The sequence below is a fragment of the Thermobia domestica genome, chromosome 10 (genome assembly GCF_964235325.1).
Source record: "Thermobia domestica chromosome 10, izTheDome1.hap1.1, whole genome shotgun sequence".
Classification (NCBI taxonomy): domain Eukaryota; kingdom Metazoa; phylum Arthropoda; class Insecta; order Zygentoma; family Lepismatidae; genus Thermobia; species Thermobia domestica.
In genome coordinates, this window is record NC_137463.1 from 245,979,153 (window position 1) to 245,999,233 (window position 20,081).

At 33.4% G+C, this 20,081-nt stretch overlaps 1 protein-coding gene across 6 annotated transcripts in view; it reads left to right on the plus strand.

Moving 5' to 3' along the window:
* The window catches only part of twin (CCR4-NOT transcription complex subunit 6-like twin), a 475,631-nt gene that overhangs the window by 436,404 nt on the left and 19,146 nt on the right, over positions 1 to 20,081 (plus strand). For 5 of the 6 annotated variants that reach the window (XM_081729449.1, XM_081729451.1, XM_081729450.1 and 2 more), the window contains 3 exons: positions 6,455 to 6,685; positions 9,012 to 9,189; positions 16,394 to 16,533. In XM_081729449.1, the coding sequence (XP_081585575.1) occupies positions 6,455 to 6,685; positions 9,012 to 9,189; positions 16,394 to 16,533 (549 nt within the window). The remainder of the gene's footprint in view (positions 1 to 6,454; positions 6,686 to 9,011; positions 9,190 to 16,393; positions 16,534 to 20,081) is intronic. The other variant, XM_081729448.1, reaches the window with a different exon arrangement.

Genomic DNA, 20,081 nt, shown 5'->3' on the forward strand with positions numbered 1-20,081 from the left:
TAGACAGGGTATTCGTAAATTCAAAGTCTATACTATCCTAATATAATATTTCATGATTTTAGAATGTCAGCAATCCAAACAATGCAATCTCATTAATCTTCTCATCTAAAGCTTGTTAAATATTACACTGCTTCATCTGGGTTAGTGGTAAAGCTTGTTAAATATTACACTGCTTCATGTAGGTTAGTGGTAAAGCTTGTTAAATATTACACTGCTTCATGTAGGTTAGTGGTAAAGCTTGTTAAATATTACACTGCTTCATGTAAGTTAGTGGTAAAGCTTGTTAAATATTACACTGCTTCATGTAAGTTAGTGGTAAAGCTTGTTAAATATTACACTGCTTCATGTAGGTTAGTGGTAAAGCTTGTTAAATATTACACTGCTTCATGTGGGTTAGTGGTAAAGCTTGTTAAATATTACACTGCTTCATGTAGGTTAGTGGTAAAGCTTGTTAAATATTACACTGCTTCATGTAGGTTAGTGGTAAAGCTTGTTAAATATTACACTGCTTCATGTATGTTAGTGGTAAAGCTTGTTAAATATTACACTGCTTCATGTAGGTTAGTGGTAAAGCTTGTTAAATATTACACTGCTTCATGTAGGTTAGTGGTAAAGCTTGTTAAATATTACACTGCTTCATGTATGTTAGTGGTAAAGCTTGTTAAATATTACACTGCTTCATGTAGGTTAGTGGTAAAGCTTGTTAAATATTACACTGCTTCATGTAGGTTAGTGGTAAAGCTTGTTAAATATTACACTGCTTCATGTAGGTTAGTGGTAAAGCTTGTTAAATATTACACTGCTTCATGTGAGTTAACAGTAAAGTTCATTAAATAGTACACTGTTCATGTGTGGTGGCGGTAAAGCTTGTTAAATATTACACTGCTTCATGTGGGTTGGTGGGAAAGCTTGCTAAATATTACACTGTCCCAGAAGCGGACTTTACACCTGACAAACCGGGAATCCGCACTACAGAGTTCTGGACTTGGTTTTTGAGAACACTTACGCCAAAACACAAACTGTTACGAACACTAAATATTCAACTATCTGACATTCGTCATAAAATCAGTGATCTTATCTGTACAAACTTACACGTGGCCAAGTCAGGTCCGAAACGCTACACTCAGAATTGGATTTTCATATTCCATTCAGACAAACACGAAACACACATCTTTTTCATATAGTACTACCTAGACCGTCAATAGTTTAACGCTGTCTATCCTTCCGACGCAGGCTTTTGAAGTTACACAACGAAATGTCACATACTCCCGTATATTTATTTAATTCAGTGTATTTATTTCAGTGTAAACTGGCGTTCAGCTGTATCTGGAATTCGTTCGTAAATAAATAAATAAAGAAATATGTCATGCGATAATTTTTTTTTAAGTTTACAAAATCCATTAATAGGTATAGATAATTACAGTTCTATAAATAGTTCATCAGTAGAACACCAACTCCATTTGCACCAAAGAAATGAAATATTCCTCGTATTGCCTTCATTTAAATGTTCAGCGCATTAGTAAGTCCCGTTGCCCTTGAATTTTATACTGTAGCATCCTTTAACTAGAAAAACAAACATCTTAGTTACCTAAGTTATTTAATAGAACACTATCATTTAATTATATATTTTCCTTTAATAGTTATTTCCTTCTTATCCATATACTGCTACTACTACTTGCTACTTACTTCGTAAATCTAATAATGATTGAGAATTGTAGTAATAGAGGATAGATTTTTAGGAAATACCGAAACAAAAAAGGGAGAGAGAGGGGGTGAGGAAACATATTAAAGCAAAATTTCGAAACACTTGAAAATCGATTTGGGATATGTACAAATCATAAACATAATTTGAGCCTATTGCTGGAAACCAAGGTTGCCAACTGTACGGGTTTCACCTGTATTGTACGGGTGAATTAATAATTTTGACACTGGTTTTCTTTAGTTGGTTAAAAGCAAAATTCGATCATTATTATCATTTAGCGAAATAAATAAACTGGGATGGCTTACGTTCGTATTTTTTTTATCACAAGAAAAAAAATGCGTGTCTCAGTCGGCATTAACCTAAATTCAATCAAACAACTTAACTTCAGCAGAAGTCCACGCTAGTATGGTGTTTGTTAAGGACGAACTGGAAAGCCATCAAAATGACAAGTTTTATGGTATTTTTCTGCTCTCAAACTTTGAAGAATGAAGATCTAACTCCGAGAGACATAAAAGCATATCAGCGCGATGCGGACGCTTTTTTCGTTAAGGCATTGTCATACTTAAAGGAATGGTGTGATTACGAAAATTCCGTATACAAATATTTAAAACCATTAAATTTTGAAAAACCTCTCAATTGATCTGATGTTACTGATATTTTGAATCACGTTAAAGTTAACGTAAATTAAAGTCAACACGATATATTAGAATTCACTACTTTTAAAAAGAAGTGCAAAACGAGATAGATCAGTCTTCTTCTGTTAGGTTTTTAAAGTTATACCTGGCTCAACAGAATTGTTTAATTTAGCTGCGTTTGTATTATCAATACCTGCAAGTAATTCATTTAATGAAAGAGTGTTTAGTATGATAGGAAATGCTTGAACTGTTGCAAGAAACTATACGCCTTATACAGAGTCGTTTTGACGTATGATTAGCGTCATATTAAAGCGTGACTACTACAGGAAACATGTTAGTCGAACTCTTTAGTATGGCATTAATCACGTGTCAGAATGACTCTGCATAAGATCCTATATGTCTGAAAATTTAATGAAATCTGAACTAATGGTAAAAATTAACTTTCACGTGACCTACCTGCAAAGAATTTTACGGTTATGTTTAAAGAAAAATGCTGTATTAAAAAGTGCTAAAAATTATATATATATATATATATATATATATATATATATATATATATATATATATATATATATATATATATATATATATATATATATATATATATATATACAAATACAAGTTTAAGTCTCTTCAGAAATAAATGGTAATTACAGTTTCAAATCAATCTTATTTTGTTTCTCTAACAAATATTGCTAAACCAATTAATAAAAAGAAACATACATAGACGTGTTTAACTGAAATAAGGTTCTAATTAAACGAAATTGAATTTGGAGGACTCAAGCTGTGAATGTACGGGTGAGCAGGTTTGAAAAGTTGACTTTTCAGAAAAACTGATAAATTTTCCCCAACGCTCGTTAATCACTAGTTAGGCGTGAATAACAATACTATTTACTGTCAAATGGGGTGAATAGAAACACATTTTTGGCTATATGAGAATATAAGTCTGGTAATGTTAAAGATTTCGCGTATCAGATTATTCCAAAAGAAAGGTTTTAATATGCTAATGAATTTCAGTAAACGTCATATTAATTTATCAACTCCACTTTTCTTCACTTTGATTTTTCTTAATGTTTCTATTCACCCCTACCCATGGGGTGAATAGAAACAATTACTTTATTTTCATTGTTGTTTCTTTTATACTATTGGAAAGGTAAAAAAGAAACAGCGTATTTGTTGAAACGAACTATTTATTTGATACCTGCAAGATATTAGTTCAATAAGACCAGTATTACATAAGTTACAAACTTATAAAACAATACAATGCACAATATAGGTATAAACGACCATATAGTTTTGATGATATTTGAATAAGATTTAAACCACTGAAATCGTCAGGGAAACTTATTATGAGTTGAATTGATTTTGAGGTTTACGTTCCGTTCAGCAGCGAGGCTATATGAGACGTGGACCTACTGATTAACGTAGAATCAGAACTACATGAGCTCCCGCCGGGAATCGAACCCGGTTCTCCCACGCCAAAGGCGCGTACGCTAACCGCTTAGCCACGGAGGGGCCCGAAAGTTATCATATACTTAAAGCGTGCTGACGAACTCCTAATAAAACCCAACAGTTTCGTTCTGAAAATTTCATTGTTTATGTGCTCTCTTATAAAACACTTCCACATATGCATCATGTTCCCATTTTCGCACTTGAGTGCTGAATAGTCTCATCGAGTTTTAGCTTCTCATTTTACCACAGCAAAATCACCAGCTTTAGAAAACCATCATCTAGTTCGTGATCGTCTGGAATGTTGTCTTCTGGAGTGTTGTCTTTCTCCTGTTCCGACAATACAAAGGTAGGTTGAGTTTCGTTGTGATTTGATGAAAATGTATCATTTTCAGAAAACAAACCAAAACTCTTACCAGAAACATCTATTCGTACTCTCTTCTTCCCTTATTTAATTTTTTCATCTTCTCTCATGCTCCTGAGAAGATCCTAAGGGAACGGTTTACAGTCTGAGATGACTTTTGCTGTTCTGTTTCTTCTCGTTCATTGTCTTTTTTTGGCAACATCCTCAGTATTTGGTCTCGACAAAGGGGAAAAATTCCACACTTTTCAAATCCAGCCCTGATATTTTCCTCCTTCAGTTTCACACTTTTTTTTTTTTTCAGAAGACTTGGAAATTTGTTCTTAGAGATGGTTGATACATTCCTATCAGGTCCTTTTTTCTGCTCCTCAAGAATTTTCCACTCCTTGAGGAATTTCAAGAATTTCCCAAGAAGTGTTTCTATTCACCCCACTAATTAAAAATCATAACAATATCCCAGTAAAGTTAAATTTTGATTAAAAATAATTTACAAAAGGAAAACTTTTACTATGAACGTCAGTAAATGAAACAACAAACTACAAAATAGGCATATGTTCAAATGCAACAAATATGAAAATGTCATACTTACCAAGAAAGTTTAAGGAGCGCTAAAATACCGTGTAAGATTTCAGTAACACATTAATGCTACTGCCATCTACCTCAATGTTCCCAACTCAGTAAAACATTTTGTCTCTGCCCTGGACACTTTAGCCGTATAAGACTATGTTAAGAAATTTCAGCTTTCTTGATTAATTTATCGTCCAGATAAATCCAAAACTAATCTGGGAGTTTTGTTTCTATTCACCCCCATGTTTCTATTCACCCCATTTGACGGTATTCAGTATGTAAATCAAAGAAGAAAAAAAAAAGAGAATTGAATTACAATAATATTAATTTAACTTGTTACATACAACTATAGAAAGATGTTCATTGTCCATTGCATCATATTAGAAATCAGAGTTACTGATACTGTAGTTTTAAATAAACAACTAAAAGAGTTTATCATTCATTCTCGTATCTTTTCCCAACAACTATAGTTTTGTTTGCGCGGTTTCATCTTACGACAACTTCTTATCTTATGATAGCTTTCTTATTTGTACTATATTACAATAGCTATCTTAAATCTATCTATATATATAAAAGAGAACGTACAAATCCTTTGTTAGCTCATCACGCTAATACGGCTGAACCAATTTCTTTCATTTTTGGGGGGTTATTAAGATTTGGACCCTAGATGATTTTTATCATATCACTTTAATTTTCAATTACCAGTGTCTTGAGATAATTGACCATTCAAGTGTCCATAACGTAGAAATCCTTTGTTAGCTCATCATAGCTAAATCTAACCGTATTTATATGCAACCCACATGACCGTGTCACTCGGCGGGTTAACATACATGACAGGCGATATAATGTTAACATTTACTGCAATCTTCTATGGTTTTTATCATATCACTTGAAAGCGAAAAAGTAAAAATTATCTAAGTAACAAAGTTTATTGCGTTCCGGGGTGACCCCAGCGAAGCGGGGTGAACGCTGCTAGTAATTTATACATAAGGCAAATTTTGAAGAAAAGTCTCCAATTATTATCACTTCTCTGTTCGTTTGGCATAAATGCAATTACATATTACCATAAAGATTTCGAAACCAGCAATTAAATGTTTTTAGGTTACCAAGTGATACCTTAAAAAAAAAAAAAAAAAAAAAAAAAAAAAAAAAAAAAAAAAAACCTGAGACATCACAAAATAAGACCGAAGTAGAAGCATCCACCCGACATTCCACAAGCAAAAATGTGTGAGAATATTGGATCAGTGTAAACTTAGCAAAGTTTATAGTTTGGATTTATTTGTGTATGCATTGGATATTTATCAAGTGTAACATAGATTGCGGTTTTTTTTTTTTTTTTTTTTTTTTAAGAATATCTAAAGAGGGACAGAGTTCCATAAGCGTTTTTTGAGACTATATTCGCTATGATAAAAGTCTAAATTTTTGTATCTCAGAAACAAATGTAATAAGAGACAAAAATATACAAGAAAAAGTGAAAGAACCGGACAATTTGGCATTCAGATATTTAATGACTGCAAGTTAGCTCTTTGTGTTTCGGAAACAGACGTTTTCATGAAAACATCCATATTTCTGTTAAACAGTCACTTTATAATTGTAAATTTTGGACGCCTTTGGCTATTAGGTACAGAGTTCCTAACTTCCAGTTTACAAAGCGAGCACGCTATATCATGTCGCAACTAGAATTTACATGATACACCAAAATAATAAAAAGTATAGCTAATTTTAACTTGTCTCTTTCAGTAGTTCCACCGGATCCTAGTCAAATTCACCAGCCCATCCTTGTGTGCACTGCTCACATTCACTGGGATCCAGAATTCTGTGATGTAAAATTAATCCAAACGATGATGTTGTCTCATGAGCTTCGAATGATCTTGGAAGAGGCTAGTCTGAGCTTTCGCCCTGGACACAAGGCCGAGCCAAACAGTATTCAGCTGTTGTTGTGTGGGGACTTCAATTCTCTCCCAGATTCTGGTGAGTAAAGGAAAACTCGATCTGATATTTTTTCTGTACTGTTATGTAAAACTCGTAACGGGTGGGATATTTATATATGTTCATGCCAGATACGATAATTGAGGACTTATCGGTTTGCAGCAGCAGTTTTAGTCATCAAACTGTTTCAACAAAAAGCTTCATCAACAATAGTAATGAAACTTACGTTGGTAATCACATCTTGTGGCACTAATTCCGACTTAAAGGTAAAATTATGTTACATAAAGAGGTTTATCATCTAGTACAGATGACAAAGATTTTTTTTTTTTTTTTTTTTTTTTTTTTAAATAAGTAAGAGGAAGTTTCATCAAAGTATCCTCTGTTTTAAATAATAACGGTTCGTTACAACACTATTTCACGGACCAGAAGCAACAGGATAAGAAAGGGTGTCCCTGCTTTTGATTACCATTTTCATTTTGTTACTTTTTTCAGTTCAGTTATGAACAACCGTCACGTAGTAGACAAATTGCGAAGAAGTCGTTGATATGCTGCACGAGCAAATAACGTGTCATTATTGTGAACTTTCTGCAAATTGTAGGAAAGTTTTTGCAGATACATTTCGCAAGTTGCTTGATATCCAGAATTGCCAGTCGAGACCCTGTAATTTCATCGGCAACCTCTTTCGTGGAGTTTCGTAAAATCTTTGCTAAAGAACTAATATTGTGCCCCAGAATTAATGCGAAAATATAATCGAGAATTTTGTTAAAAGAGCACAAATGTCCAGCTTAATTATTGGGGCATTTGTGACTGTTCCACATTGAATCATAACATGTGTATTTTAGGGTATAAAATGTCATGTACAGCAGGATTTGGTATGTTTTCCTATGTGCTTTTGAATTGGTAATTCGTTAATTATTTATTGTTGAGTGTATTTGAAGGGTAAGGGGAAAAAAGAAGGAATGTCACAAAACTGCATTTTCAAGAAAACGGCGTTTTAATATTGAAAATCGCGTACAAAGAATAGGGTTATTCAATCTTTTGCTCCTTTTTACATGGACATTTCTACATCTACGCATACGTGGCATATACAGTGAAATAGTACCAAGAGTCACCAATAGATAGGACAGAGCACCCGACAAAGCACATACATGGACATTCCTTGTTTTTTCCCCTTACCCTTCATTTGTTCTCGGGCAGTCAGAAGAGAACAACTATATTCACCACGATACTAGGAAAGCTCCAGTTCTTATATTATTTATTATTATTATTATTTATTTTCAATGAAATATGGGACTATTAAAGAAATGTTATTAAATACATTATTTAAATACATTTATTTTAATAATATCTAAAATTGTTCTTTTCTCCCTCACTATTTCTAACACCCTATCATTCGTTTGCCGCTCGACCTAGCTAATTCTCTTCCATTCTTTTCCACACCCACATTTCGAAAACTTCCAGTTGTTTTTCATCATTTTTGAGTAATGGTCATCTTTATGCTCTATCCAGTACAATACTCCACACGAAACATTTTATGAGTCTTTTTCTCAACTCTTTATTCAAGTTCCCACAAAATGGACTTCTTCCTAGACTTCCTCCTAAAGGCTTCTTTCTCCATTCCTATCCTTGCTTTTATTTCACGTTCACGTTTCATATCATTACTAATAATACTACCTAGGTATCGAAAACTAGTCACATGTTCTATTTTCTCGCCTTCTACTTCTATATTTCACCACCAGTCACCATGGCTTTTGTCTTTCTAACATTTATTTTCATCCCATATTCTTCACAGCCTTTCCTCAAATTTTCTAACATCCTATTGACGTTCTCTTCAGATTCTGTAACAAGAACCTCTTTTTGCTGTCAGCAAACTAGGAAAAAATGCAGTGGTGGTTTCCCGTTGCCTTCCACTCCTCAGAAACCCAGTCATTAAAGTCACTCTGACCACGCCTGGAACTAATGTCCAAGTTGTCATACTAATCACTGATTTCCGCCAACTTGGCTACTGAAGAACTGCTGCCTTCTCCCAGAACACTCTTCGTCTGGCCTCTCCATTTAGACCAGGTCGGCAGGGTGGCCCTTCTAGTAGTGATATACGGCCAACATAACTCTAAATTTCACTGTAACACGCAGTCCTCCACACCCGACACAGAAGTCTCTTCGTAAAGGTGGTGTTTATCGGGAAGGTATAATAGTATAAACAATTTGCTTTTTTCTTTGTTCCAGACTGTACAATTGTATGTAATTATACTGCATGTTGTAATAAAGTAAGTGGAAGATTCTTGTGACACTCTTTACAGGAATCTGTAACATAGTATGTAATGAAAGCTTGGTTTGCAAATGTTTTTTTTTTTTTTTCTCTTTCTAGGAGTGATAGAGTTTTTACAATCTGGACGAATATCAGCAACGCATCCAGATTTTAAAGATCTTGGTTACAAGTCTTGCCTTCAGAAGATATCTTGTACAGAAAGAGCAAATGAATATACACATTCCTTCAAGCTGGCGTCTGCGTATGGAGAAGATATTATGCCATTTACTAATTATACGTAAGATTTTCTTTTCTCTCTCTTTTAAGTAGAGTACAAAGAAAAATTTAAAATATTATCTTTTGTTCTGTTTGAAATTATTTTTACTCTGACACGTTCTATTGTAGAGCTCATTCGTGGCCAAACGTCGAAAGATCTGTTATCCACTATGAAGAAAACGTATATGAAACTAATATTATCCACTAATTACTGAGAAAAAGAAGTGTTTAACCCTGGAATATACAGATGGAATGCTGATGAACCACAACTGTAGACTGACTATAAAATCCGTGTTAAGTGACAAAATGAAAATGTTGAGTAAAAAGCCCATATTTTACTTCAGAACTGGTGGGGCATAGGCCCACGCGCATTCTTCTGGGGATTATTTGAATTACCCTTCCAGATTGAATACTGATAGCCCGATTTTAACTGAACAGTATTAGGCACGTAGCCACATTTTGACATTAAGCCGAACTTTTCCATTTTTGGTACTTAAAAGGATTTCATTTTCAGTCTAACAACTACTTACTTCATAGTTTTAGGACTGAATTTAGCAGAAAAGTTTTTACTTCAATTTTAACGTTATATTTGGAGATAACAGATAGTTAGTAAAGCATAATTGCTAACACGAGTAAAGTAACCAATATATACGAAATATTGTGTTACGAGGGGTTGTTGAAAAGTTCCTAGCCCAACTCAGAAGATACACGTGGAATGACACGTGATGATAGAATTTTACAGTTAGTCTATATACTTCCCCGAAGTTCAATACACTTCCTTGCATGGTACTCGAGTTTTCGTAGACCAGTTAAAGAAAGTTCTGAAGACTTCCTCGCACCACTGTTCCGTAGCACTAATCACCTCCTTACCAGATCCAAAATGGTGTTTTATCAAGTGTTGTTTGAGTTTAGGGAAGAATAATATTCTGATAGAGCTACATCTGGAGAATAAGGGAGGTAATCTAGACATTTAATCCTCATGCAATGTCAGTTGTGTTTACAGTGCTCGATGCAATGGGGCATTGTCCTGAAGAAACGTTATTTCTTTTTTTCAATTTTTCTCGGCGTTGCACTTTCAATTTGTTTTTCAGTTTTGTGAATAATGCAGAGTAATATTCGGCATTAAATGTTTGACTTTTGGGCAGGTGGCCTGTGAATACGATTCCATACTTATCCAAGAAGAATTATACAAACCCTTTCCCAGCGGACTTCTCTCTCTTGAATTTCTGAAGGCGACCTCTATTGTCTGTTACTTCGTTTCAAAATCATACTGGTATAACCATGTTTCGTCCATTGCTACTATTCGTCACAGAAATTGATCGACAAATGGTCAAAATGGGAGATGACTTCACTCTTTCACACTTTTGATATGTTTATATTTGTGGGAACCCATTTTGTCGAGAGTTTGATCATGCCCAAGTTATAATGAACTATGCTACCAACGTATTCCCGAGAAATGCTTACAATCTATGCCACACGTTTCGCTGAAATTCTGCGATTTTCAACAATAATGTCATGAATTTCATCCTCAATTTCGAAGGACAGACACTGTTTTCGGTATTCCTACTCATGGAGCATCATCTGTTAAGAAATCGCCACGTTTAAACTGTGCTACCCACTTCTTCACCGCTGTATATTTATTTACTTCAATACCTGTGACAGAGCTATATTCTCCATTTATCAAGTAGCAAAATACACTTGTATTTTGTGTGTATTCTATGGCCTATGGAACCCGGAGGTTCATAAAAACCTCTCACAAAAGCTCTCCACTGACTTCCATCCTTAGTCAACTGGATCTAGTTTCTGTTTTGTATTCCTATTTCTGCGAGACCTATCTTAATATTGTCCTCACATCTTCGCCTAGGTCTTCCTAATGGTCGTTTTCCGATTGGACTTCCACTTAAGACTTTGAAAGCGTTTCTACTTTCTTCCATCCAGGCTACATGATCTGTCCACCTGAGTCTCATAGACTTGATGACAATAACAATGTTTGCTAAACCATGTAAATTATGTAGTTCCTCCTTGTGAAGTTTCCGCCATTCCCCATCCCCGTTCCTCTTGGGTCCGAATATTCGTCTCAGGATCTTGTTCTCATCTACTTTCAACCTACGTTCTTCCCTCAGAGTAATTGATCATGTTTCGTAACCATACAGAACAACAGGCATAACTATCGTTTTATATATTTTAAGCTTCAAATTCCTCAACAGAATTCGCGACGACAAGAGATTTTTGAACTGAGTAATAACATGAATTTCCTCCTTTTAGTCGACATTTAATTTCTTCATGAATATTATTAATAATAATAATAATAATAATAATAATAATAATAATAATAATAATAATAATAATAATAATAATATATATTATTATTATTATTATTATTATTATTATTATTATTATTATTATTATTATTATTATTATTATTATTATTATTATTATGTTAATACAATACTAGAAATACAAGAAATAAAACAAATACAAGTAAAAATACTACAAATGATGCACGAATACATGAAAAATTGATGAGGTAATGATGGAAATAGAAGAATGACTTCAAATTTAATACAAGAACACAATAAACAATCTAATACAAGGATAGAAGAATTTCGTGATATGTAATCCACGTGATTATACATTAAATGCTTCAAATTGAGGATTACATCTAAAAATAAAATAATTGTACAAATAATCTGAATCAAATAATAATATATTTGTAATAATTGTTAATTAAAGATACATGTTGAACATAAAGCAACAAAAAATCAATCTTTATTCCTTTAAGAATTAACTCATTGTGAAGATTACATAATCTAATTGCTGAAGAATGTTGCTGTTGAGCAGTATTTCATCTGCTTATAAAAAATGTGTATGTGACATTAAACGCACAGATTTTTCACTTAGTTTGATATACTCTATAAAGTCTTGAACATCAACAAAATAATTAATAATTGTATGTAATAAAATATTTTGAGTAGACAATCTACGGATAATTAACATTAACATAGAAAACTCCTGTAACGTAGCCGAATATGATACCCTATTTATTTCAGCTGATCTGTTGTGCTTTCTAAAATAAAAATAACAAATTTATATTGAAACGTTGTATGTCGTCAGTTTGAATTTGAAAATATGAGCTCCATGTTTCACAAGCATATTCTAATTTACTACATAAAAATGTGTAATACAGTTGTTTTAAAACAACACTGACAACGTTTGGGAAGTGATTCCTTACTCCAAGTTAAGACAAGAAGTAAAGACCAACCTGGATGCAGAAATCCGTCATTTCAGAGTTATAGGCTGCTGAAAACATGAAAAAATAAACTTTAAAGGTCCATAGCTCCAATACTACGAGACATAACCGTAGTTGGGTCAAGACTTCACTTAGGGACTAATATGTGCGCTCTCCAAAAGTACATATTTCCGAATCCCGCGGTACTTACGTAATAATTTTTATAGAGGAAGTTTTGCTACTGGCATATAATTGGAAGTACTCACTAACTACCTCTATTAAAAAAGTTGCGGAATTACCGCAGGATTTTGAAATATGGATATTTGGATAGGGCACACACTAGTTCCTAAGTGACTACTACTATCTTGGTGTCAGGAATCACCTCCCAATGTTCTCAGTGTTCTTTTGAAACATCCTGTATAACACTTTGATTGCAGAAATGTCAGTCATAGGTTTCGTTGTTCTTACAATAAAACCAAGACGTTTATACGACTCGGAAAAAAAAAGTATTTCAAATGTAGCTTAAATGTTTAGAATCAAATGTAATCGTTCTTATCCAGCTGAGTTCCATTGATACTATAATCATATTTTATAAATGAATTTTTTCTTAATAAATGTCATAACTGACCATTTATTAATATTAAATGGTAAATCGTTAATTATACTCCACTGATAACATGAATCAAAGTCCCGTTGTAGTCTGGTAGAATCGAATCGAATTAATTTCCTTGTAAATTATTAGGTCATCAGCATAAGGTAATGATTATGAGTTTGCCAACAGATAGTAAGTCGTCAATGAAAAGTAACAGTAATAAAGGGCCTAAATAAAGTCTTTGAGGGACGCCGGATGATGCAATATAAGAAAATGATATACGATGGAAAATAGCTATACGTTTACAATTGATTAAATATGAAGATAGCAATTTTAGCAAGGTATCAAATAAACCAAAGGAATTAACTTACCCTATAAAAGAGAATGGTCTAGTTTATCAAATGCTTTAGAAAAGTAAGTATATACCACATCAACCTCGCGATTAGCATTTAATGATTCTGATAGGATCTGGGTAGATTTTAAGTGGAGTTGAAATGAAAAAAACAGGCCTGTAATTTAAATTTGATTTGGATTACCTTCCTTAAGAATTGGAGTAACGTCGCTGTGTTTCCAAAAATTAGGATAAATACCTGTAGTTAATATGAAATTATACATGAAAATTAATGGATATTGAAGTATATCCACACAATCTTTAAAAATGTAAGAAGGAATGCCATCGGGTCCACTAGACTTAGGTGCTTTCATTTCCTTACTGATTCAGTACATTCTTTAACAGACACATTTTTTTTATATTGACACATTGCAGAATTTTTGTTGCAAACATGTTATTCCATGATTAAAATGTGTAGAAGGTGTAAACACACTCCCCAGGTAATAAGCAAACGCATTAGCTGTTAGCTTATTATTATTAAGAACAGTAGAACCATTTTTAATTTGATTTCAAGTTGCATGTAGCACTTTCTTACTCTTTATAAATAGAGTTCTGAAAAATATGTACATATTTTCTATAAATAGAGGATATCATTGAGTTAGATTTTCTACTCAACTGAATAAAATTCTCCTTATGAAATAATGACATATGCCTGCGTCGTCTATGAAATTCTTGAATTATCACTGAAGTAGATCTGGAAGGCTAAGTGTATTTAGAAACTTCGGTACATTTTTACAAGTAAATTGTTTAATAGTTTGTAAAATTCAAATACAACTGTATTGGGGTCAGTAGAAATTTTTATTATATCCGAGTTTATGGCCTTGAGATCCCTATAAAAATATAAAAATTAGCTTTACGAACATTACAATCATTGTGAAGAATGTTTGTATCTTGAGTGGTTTTGTAAGTGTGATATAACTCAAATAGTGGATAATGCCCTTCTAACAAAAAAGGAGAAAAAATACATTCTTCAAGTTAGAAAATAGAGGCAACATTTGTGAAAATAAGTTTGAAAATTTTGTTATTTTAGTTAGATATATGGTTAAGACTACGTAACCCTAAGATAGACAAAATTTATGTAAACATAAAACGTTATCATTTGACAGATCTGTAAAATAATTACGAATCAATGGTATAATATAATCGCCAATTATTGAAATATCACAGTTATGTATGTTCTGCAGCTCTTCAATAAATGTATACAAAGATTCATAAACGGACAAATCAGCAACAAGGGGAATATATGTTGCAGTAAAAACAAAAAGCAAGAATTTGTTATAATACGCAAAGAAACATTTTCAATATGATTAATAACAATATCAATAGCTGATGTCTTAATGAAACTCTTAACCGCAACCAAACCACAACCACCTGTAATATTACGAGGGGGTGATCAGAAAGTAAGGATACCAAGCCTGCAGTGAAACAGGTATACTTATATTATTTCATACAGTCTTCAGATAGTACGTACACTCATGCCCAAAATTATTGTCTATAAATATTTTGTTGTAAAAATATAATTTGATAATGAATTTGCCCGGTATTTCTTATAATGGTAGTAGGTGTATAATCGGCAAAGACATGTATGTGGAAAATTTCATGTCAAAATAGCAGTAAATAAGAAAATTAAAAAGAAAATTAAACTTTCTTGTCCATTTAGCAACATTTTGTTTTACTCATTCTAATTTTCGTATTTATAATTATTTTCCTATGAAATTTACCACAAATATGTATTTCCCGATTATACACATAGTACCAGTATTAAAAGTACCCTGCATAATTATTATCAAATTATATTCTTACAAGAAGACAGTTATACATATGCGACAAATCATTTTGGACATGAGTGTACATTGGGTTATTTTTCGAAATAGTTTCCATATTGGTTGTGGCACTGGGATGAGTTTAAAGATTCCTTCCTGGTAAAAATCCCGTCCTTGTGTGTTCAGCCACGTTGTTACGAAATGTTTCACCTTCTCGTCTAAGGCCTCCTAGGTGCTCCTTTAAGTGCGGAACAGGTGAAAATCGCTTGAAGCGAGGTCCGGGCTGTAGAGAGGATGGTCGATGATGTCCCAGCTGGGTTCAAATCTGTTGATGCAGTGCTGGGTCGGCCACTGCGCTCCTCGTCGGTGACGTTTTCTCTACCAGCTGCAAACTTCCGACACGATTCTGCGACGTGCCGACAAGACATTACAGTATTTCCGTAAACCTCTACCAGCTGCCGATGAATTTCAGCCGCGGTGACATGTTTCGCCCACAGAAATCAAATATCCGAGCGTACTTAATCGCGAAACCAGTTTTCTAAACGAGTAACCATTTGTGTTTACCTACAACTAGCACCGTAGATTGTAGGTGGCTGAAACTCTGCACTGTTGCCAACTCATGTATTACTTACCACACATTCCTCATTCCTTTATAACAGACGAAACTGCGGAAATATCGGCCTTGTAACCTTACTTTCTGAACCTCCCTCGTAGGTCTATCTTGCCTATAAATAATATACCTGTTGTCAAGTAATTCAGAATTACATTTACTTTTTAGCAAGATTCGGTAATAATCATTATATCAAAATTTGAAGAGAGTACACTCAGATAAAAATTTTCAAGTTTTGAGTTCAAACCTCTAACATTTTGATAATGGAATGACAGTGTCTTCCTTTGATTATCATTCTTAAGGTATACATTCAAGGTTATTTGAGGTCTTTCGTAACTTTATGGCACCTGACATAACCAATCCACAAATATAGAAATTTCTTTTCCCATTGAACCTTCCTGGCTTCATTAAATACCTTCCTACGGAAGAAGTTAAGTTTTGGTTGACATACATACTAGAACCAAAACTATAACCCATGTCAACAGAACATAGGTTTTTGTTTTAACTTTTCGTCTCAGGTGTCCTTATCTGTACGCCTAACAGATCTTACAATGAGTCCGTCGCTGGAAGATCAAAGTATACAGATGTCCTCTGTTTATATAATTAGTTCCACTTCTTATTGCTTTTGTTACTCTTTTCAGGTTTGATTTCAAAGGAATCATTGATTATATTTTCTACACAAAGCACACTATGACTCCACTAGGTTTGTTGGGTCCTGTGCCAGTGGAGTGGCTTCAGGAAAACAAGATTATTGGCTGTCCACATCCCCACGTTCCATCAGGTAAGCAGTAATATTTACGCTTGAAAATTAAGGATAGTATAGCATGCTTCATACTTCGTAATTTTGCTGTGTTGATGCTTCGTTTCAGCAATGAGCACAAACAATCATTCACTTTTATTATTCATAATTCTTCTTTGGCGTAAAGGACATAGCCTTGGGACATTAAGCTAAAATTAATAATTTTCTACCTCATTTCTTAACTCATTAGCGCACACTTCACTTATTGAAGAAGAGCAAAAGTTATTTACATTTAAATAAAGAAATGGGACAAGTTTTTATACTTAATAAGCCAAGTTACATCCGGATTTTTGGATAACAAACAATGTGATAACATACTCGAGTCGTTTGCCATATCCGTACGGTGAGTTTTTGGTCTTCTGTTTGTTGTCATATGCTCTATGTGTTTGGTTTTAAATATGTGTTATTTTGTTACTTTTCGATTTGAATTCCGCAAAATAAAGTCATATAATTTCAAAATCAATATATTAAACATTTTATTTAACTTTCTGGTTCATATTTCCCTGCCTTTCTAGTCTCTCTTTCTTTTTTCTTTCTTTCTTACTTTTTTCTCTCGCGCGCTTGCATGCTTTCTCTCTTTCTTGCTTTCTCTATCTTTCTCATTTTTACTTCCTTCTTATTCTTCCCTAGTTCTGTCGATTTTTTTTTTTTTTTTTTTTTTTTTTGTAATTTTTTTATTCAACTGACTATGCGTATTCCTTGGTACTATATACACTTCTTCCCTTCATTTTCACTATAGTTCCTTCAATATTCCGTAGCTTCTATATCTATTCTTATCCCTGTAGCTAATTATTTTTGTGCAGCTTGATATTATTACTCCGTATTGTAACGTTCAGTAGCTAACTTCTTGTCTCCTACTTTTGTCCTGACTATATTTTTCAACGGAATATCTACTTCGGTTAGCACATGTGATCTGAGAAAATGTTCCTCAGGAACACTAAACTTAGACTTCTTTAAAATGTACCGAAACTTTGCTTGTATTATAACATAATTATTTGATATCTGCCCATCTGTAGGGAGTAGCAGGTGTCTTCTCTCTTGAGCTGTTCTGCTCACACCGAAAATTTTCTAGTCCCTTCTTATTTTCTAAACTATATTTACCTGCGGTACTACCATCGTTACCGTGACATTGTAATTCTGAATTGAAAATTTTCCATGTGCTGAGTGGCAGACAGCTTTTTAATGCGGTATCGTGAAACCTACGAAATCGTAAACTGAGCTGTGCTTGTTTTCACTTCATTTAATTTTACTTCTTGTTATCTCGAACATGCTAATGGTGAATTTATCAAGAATAACATTTTTCGTTCAATCAAGTACGTTAGTACATAGGAGAGTGGAGCACGTTCGTTAATTGTATGTTCATATTGTTCTCGAAGTTCTTATATATTACGGTTATGCTGTATGTTATCTATGATTAACATAGAACGGGACGTAAGCGAGAGGTATCGTAGTCATAGCAATAACCAACTTTCCGTAGAAATCTAGACATCAGTAATTGGTACACCAATATTCATGAGCATTCTGTGTATAGTGAAAGAGTAGAGATTCGAGGGAATGATTTTAATGTGTGTAATATTATGTTTATTCATGTCTGTTGAAACTTCCCAAATACTGACTCCTGACTAGGCATTGACAAATATAAAACGAGTACATACCTTACTTAGATCTATAAACGATAGTCTAATAAAAATCCAGTATATGATACACTTCTGTGTTACTCTAATGTTCAGATTGGCTCCTAAATGTTAATACGCTGTTCCCTTCTTGTTGAGATTTTCGTTACAACTACTCCCGACTTAGGAAAGCGAAGTAGTCTTATTTTTCGACTCTTGCTGAGGTCATGCACTTAACTCTACTCGTGGTGCAATAGTAAGTATGTGTATCGACGAATATACTTAGAGTGACCAGACGTACTCATTTTCGCAACACAGTACTGTTTTTGAAGGAACTGTCCTGCGTGTTGCGAAGACGCCTAGAAAATCGAGAAATGTCCTTTTTTAAAAAGTCCTGCGAAATATCCTGAGTTAACTTATTTGCAATATGTTAATGTTTCATTCTTTATTCACAACATTTTGAATCACGCACTGTTTTCCTGAATAATGAGCTGCTGTGGTTTTGTAATACTCCTTAAAAGATTAGGGAATGAGATCAGTCAACAAACCATTGTTTTGTAATACATTGTTTTTATTGAGAAGGGCTTGTTGAGATATCGGTAATGTAGAAAAGATTTCTTTTTCAACTTACAACAGTGATGCAACCAAGTTAAAAGTCGTAGGTTCCCTAGATGCCAAAAGTTCCCTCGTGCCGGTCTAAATTTTCTTTCATCCCTTAAAATAATACCACGCTCCGAAAATCGATTTTAAAAAAAAAAAATCTTTAGCCCAACATGAAGTTTCACTGTACGTTCATAAAATTAAACCACTTTGTCATTCATCAAAGCATTTGGAGTTGTATTGAATTCCTTCTATGCTTCTGTTCAGTACTTTTCTTTTTAACAGAAATGAATGATTAATGTTAAATGAAATAAGGACATGCGTATTGTCGACGCAGTAAACTATCATATACTATTGTATTTGTGTCCTACTTTTTGCTTGTCAGAATCTGATCACCCTAAATATACTTCCCTCATCATATTTGTCAGTGCATGAACTTACATGATGCCTTGTGTAAGGTAAATGACTTAAGTACTTGGAAACAAATTCAAAGACAGAATTACATAGTAGTTTCTACAGATAAAGAATTCATTAATTAATCACAATTGAGTTTTGAAATATCCAAAGTTTTCTTTCACTGTTCTAAGTCATTTGAACAGTAATGAACTGAAAGTATAATCACGGACAAAAATTTAATAATTAAGTTAAACAGAGTCCGTGACAATATTTAAAGTTCATCATACTGTGTATATAGAGACGATAGTTTTTCACTACAATTTTGATATTTTGTAGCATTAATTATTTTTTTTAAATGTAGCACTAGTGTTTTTTTAATTATGGAACTTGTAAACACGTTCTAACTAATATATTCACTGAAAAATAGAAATTTAAACACTTCCTCTAGCCTCATTCTCAGGGTTAAAGGATAACATGCAGCAAGACATTACCAATTCTTCTTTTTAAGTTTGTTCTCCTGTCAGTAACAATCATATTATAGTTGGAAAAGAATCTCTCGACGTTAACACTCGAGACTGGCAACCATATTGAACGTAACGTGCTGACAGCAAAAGACCTGTGGTTAACTTTTAAACTGTTTAACAATGATACAGTGTCAACTTCCGTATGCACACTCTTAAGAACTTCAATAACCTTATTTTTAAATTCACCGTAAGCAACCAACAGATCATGAACATTTTCACCACAAAACACAGTCAAGGATTTAAACAACAGTTCAGTTTTGTTGAAAGTGAAACAGTTTCTGGATCAAATAATTCGCAGACTTTTTTCGTAAACGTTTTTTAAGTTAAATAATATTGGAAATGCGATATTTAGTTATTATTAGCAATAATTATAAGAATTCCACTTTTTCGTTTTCAT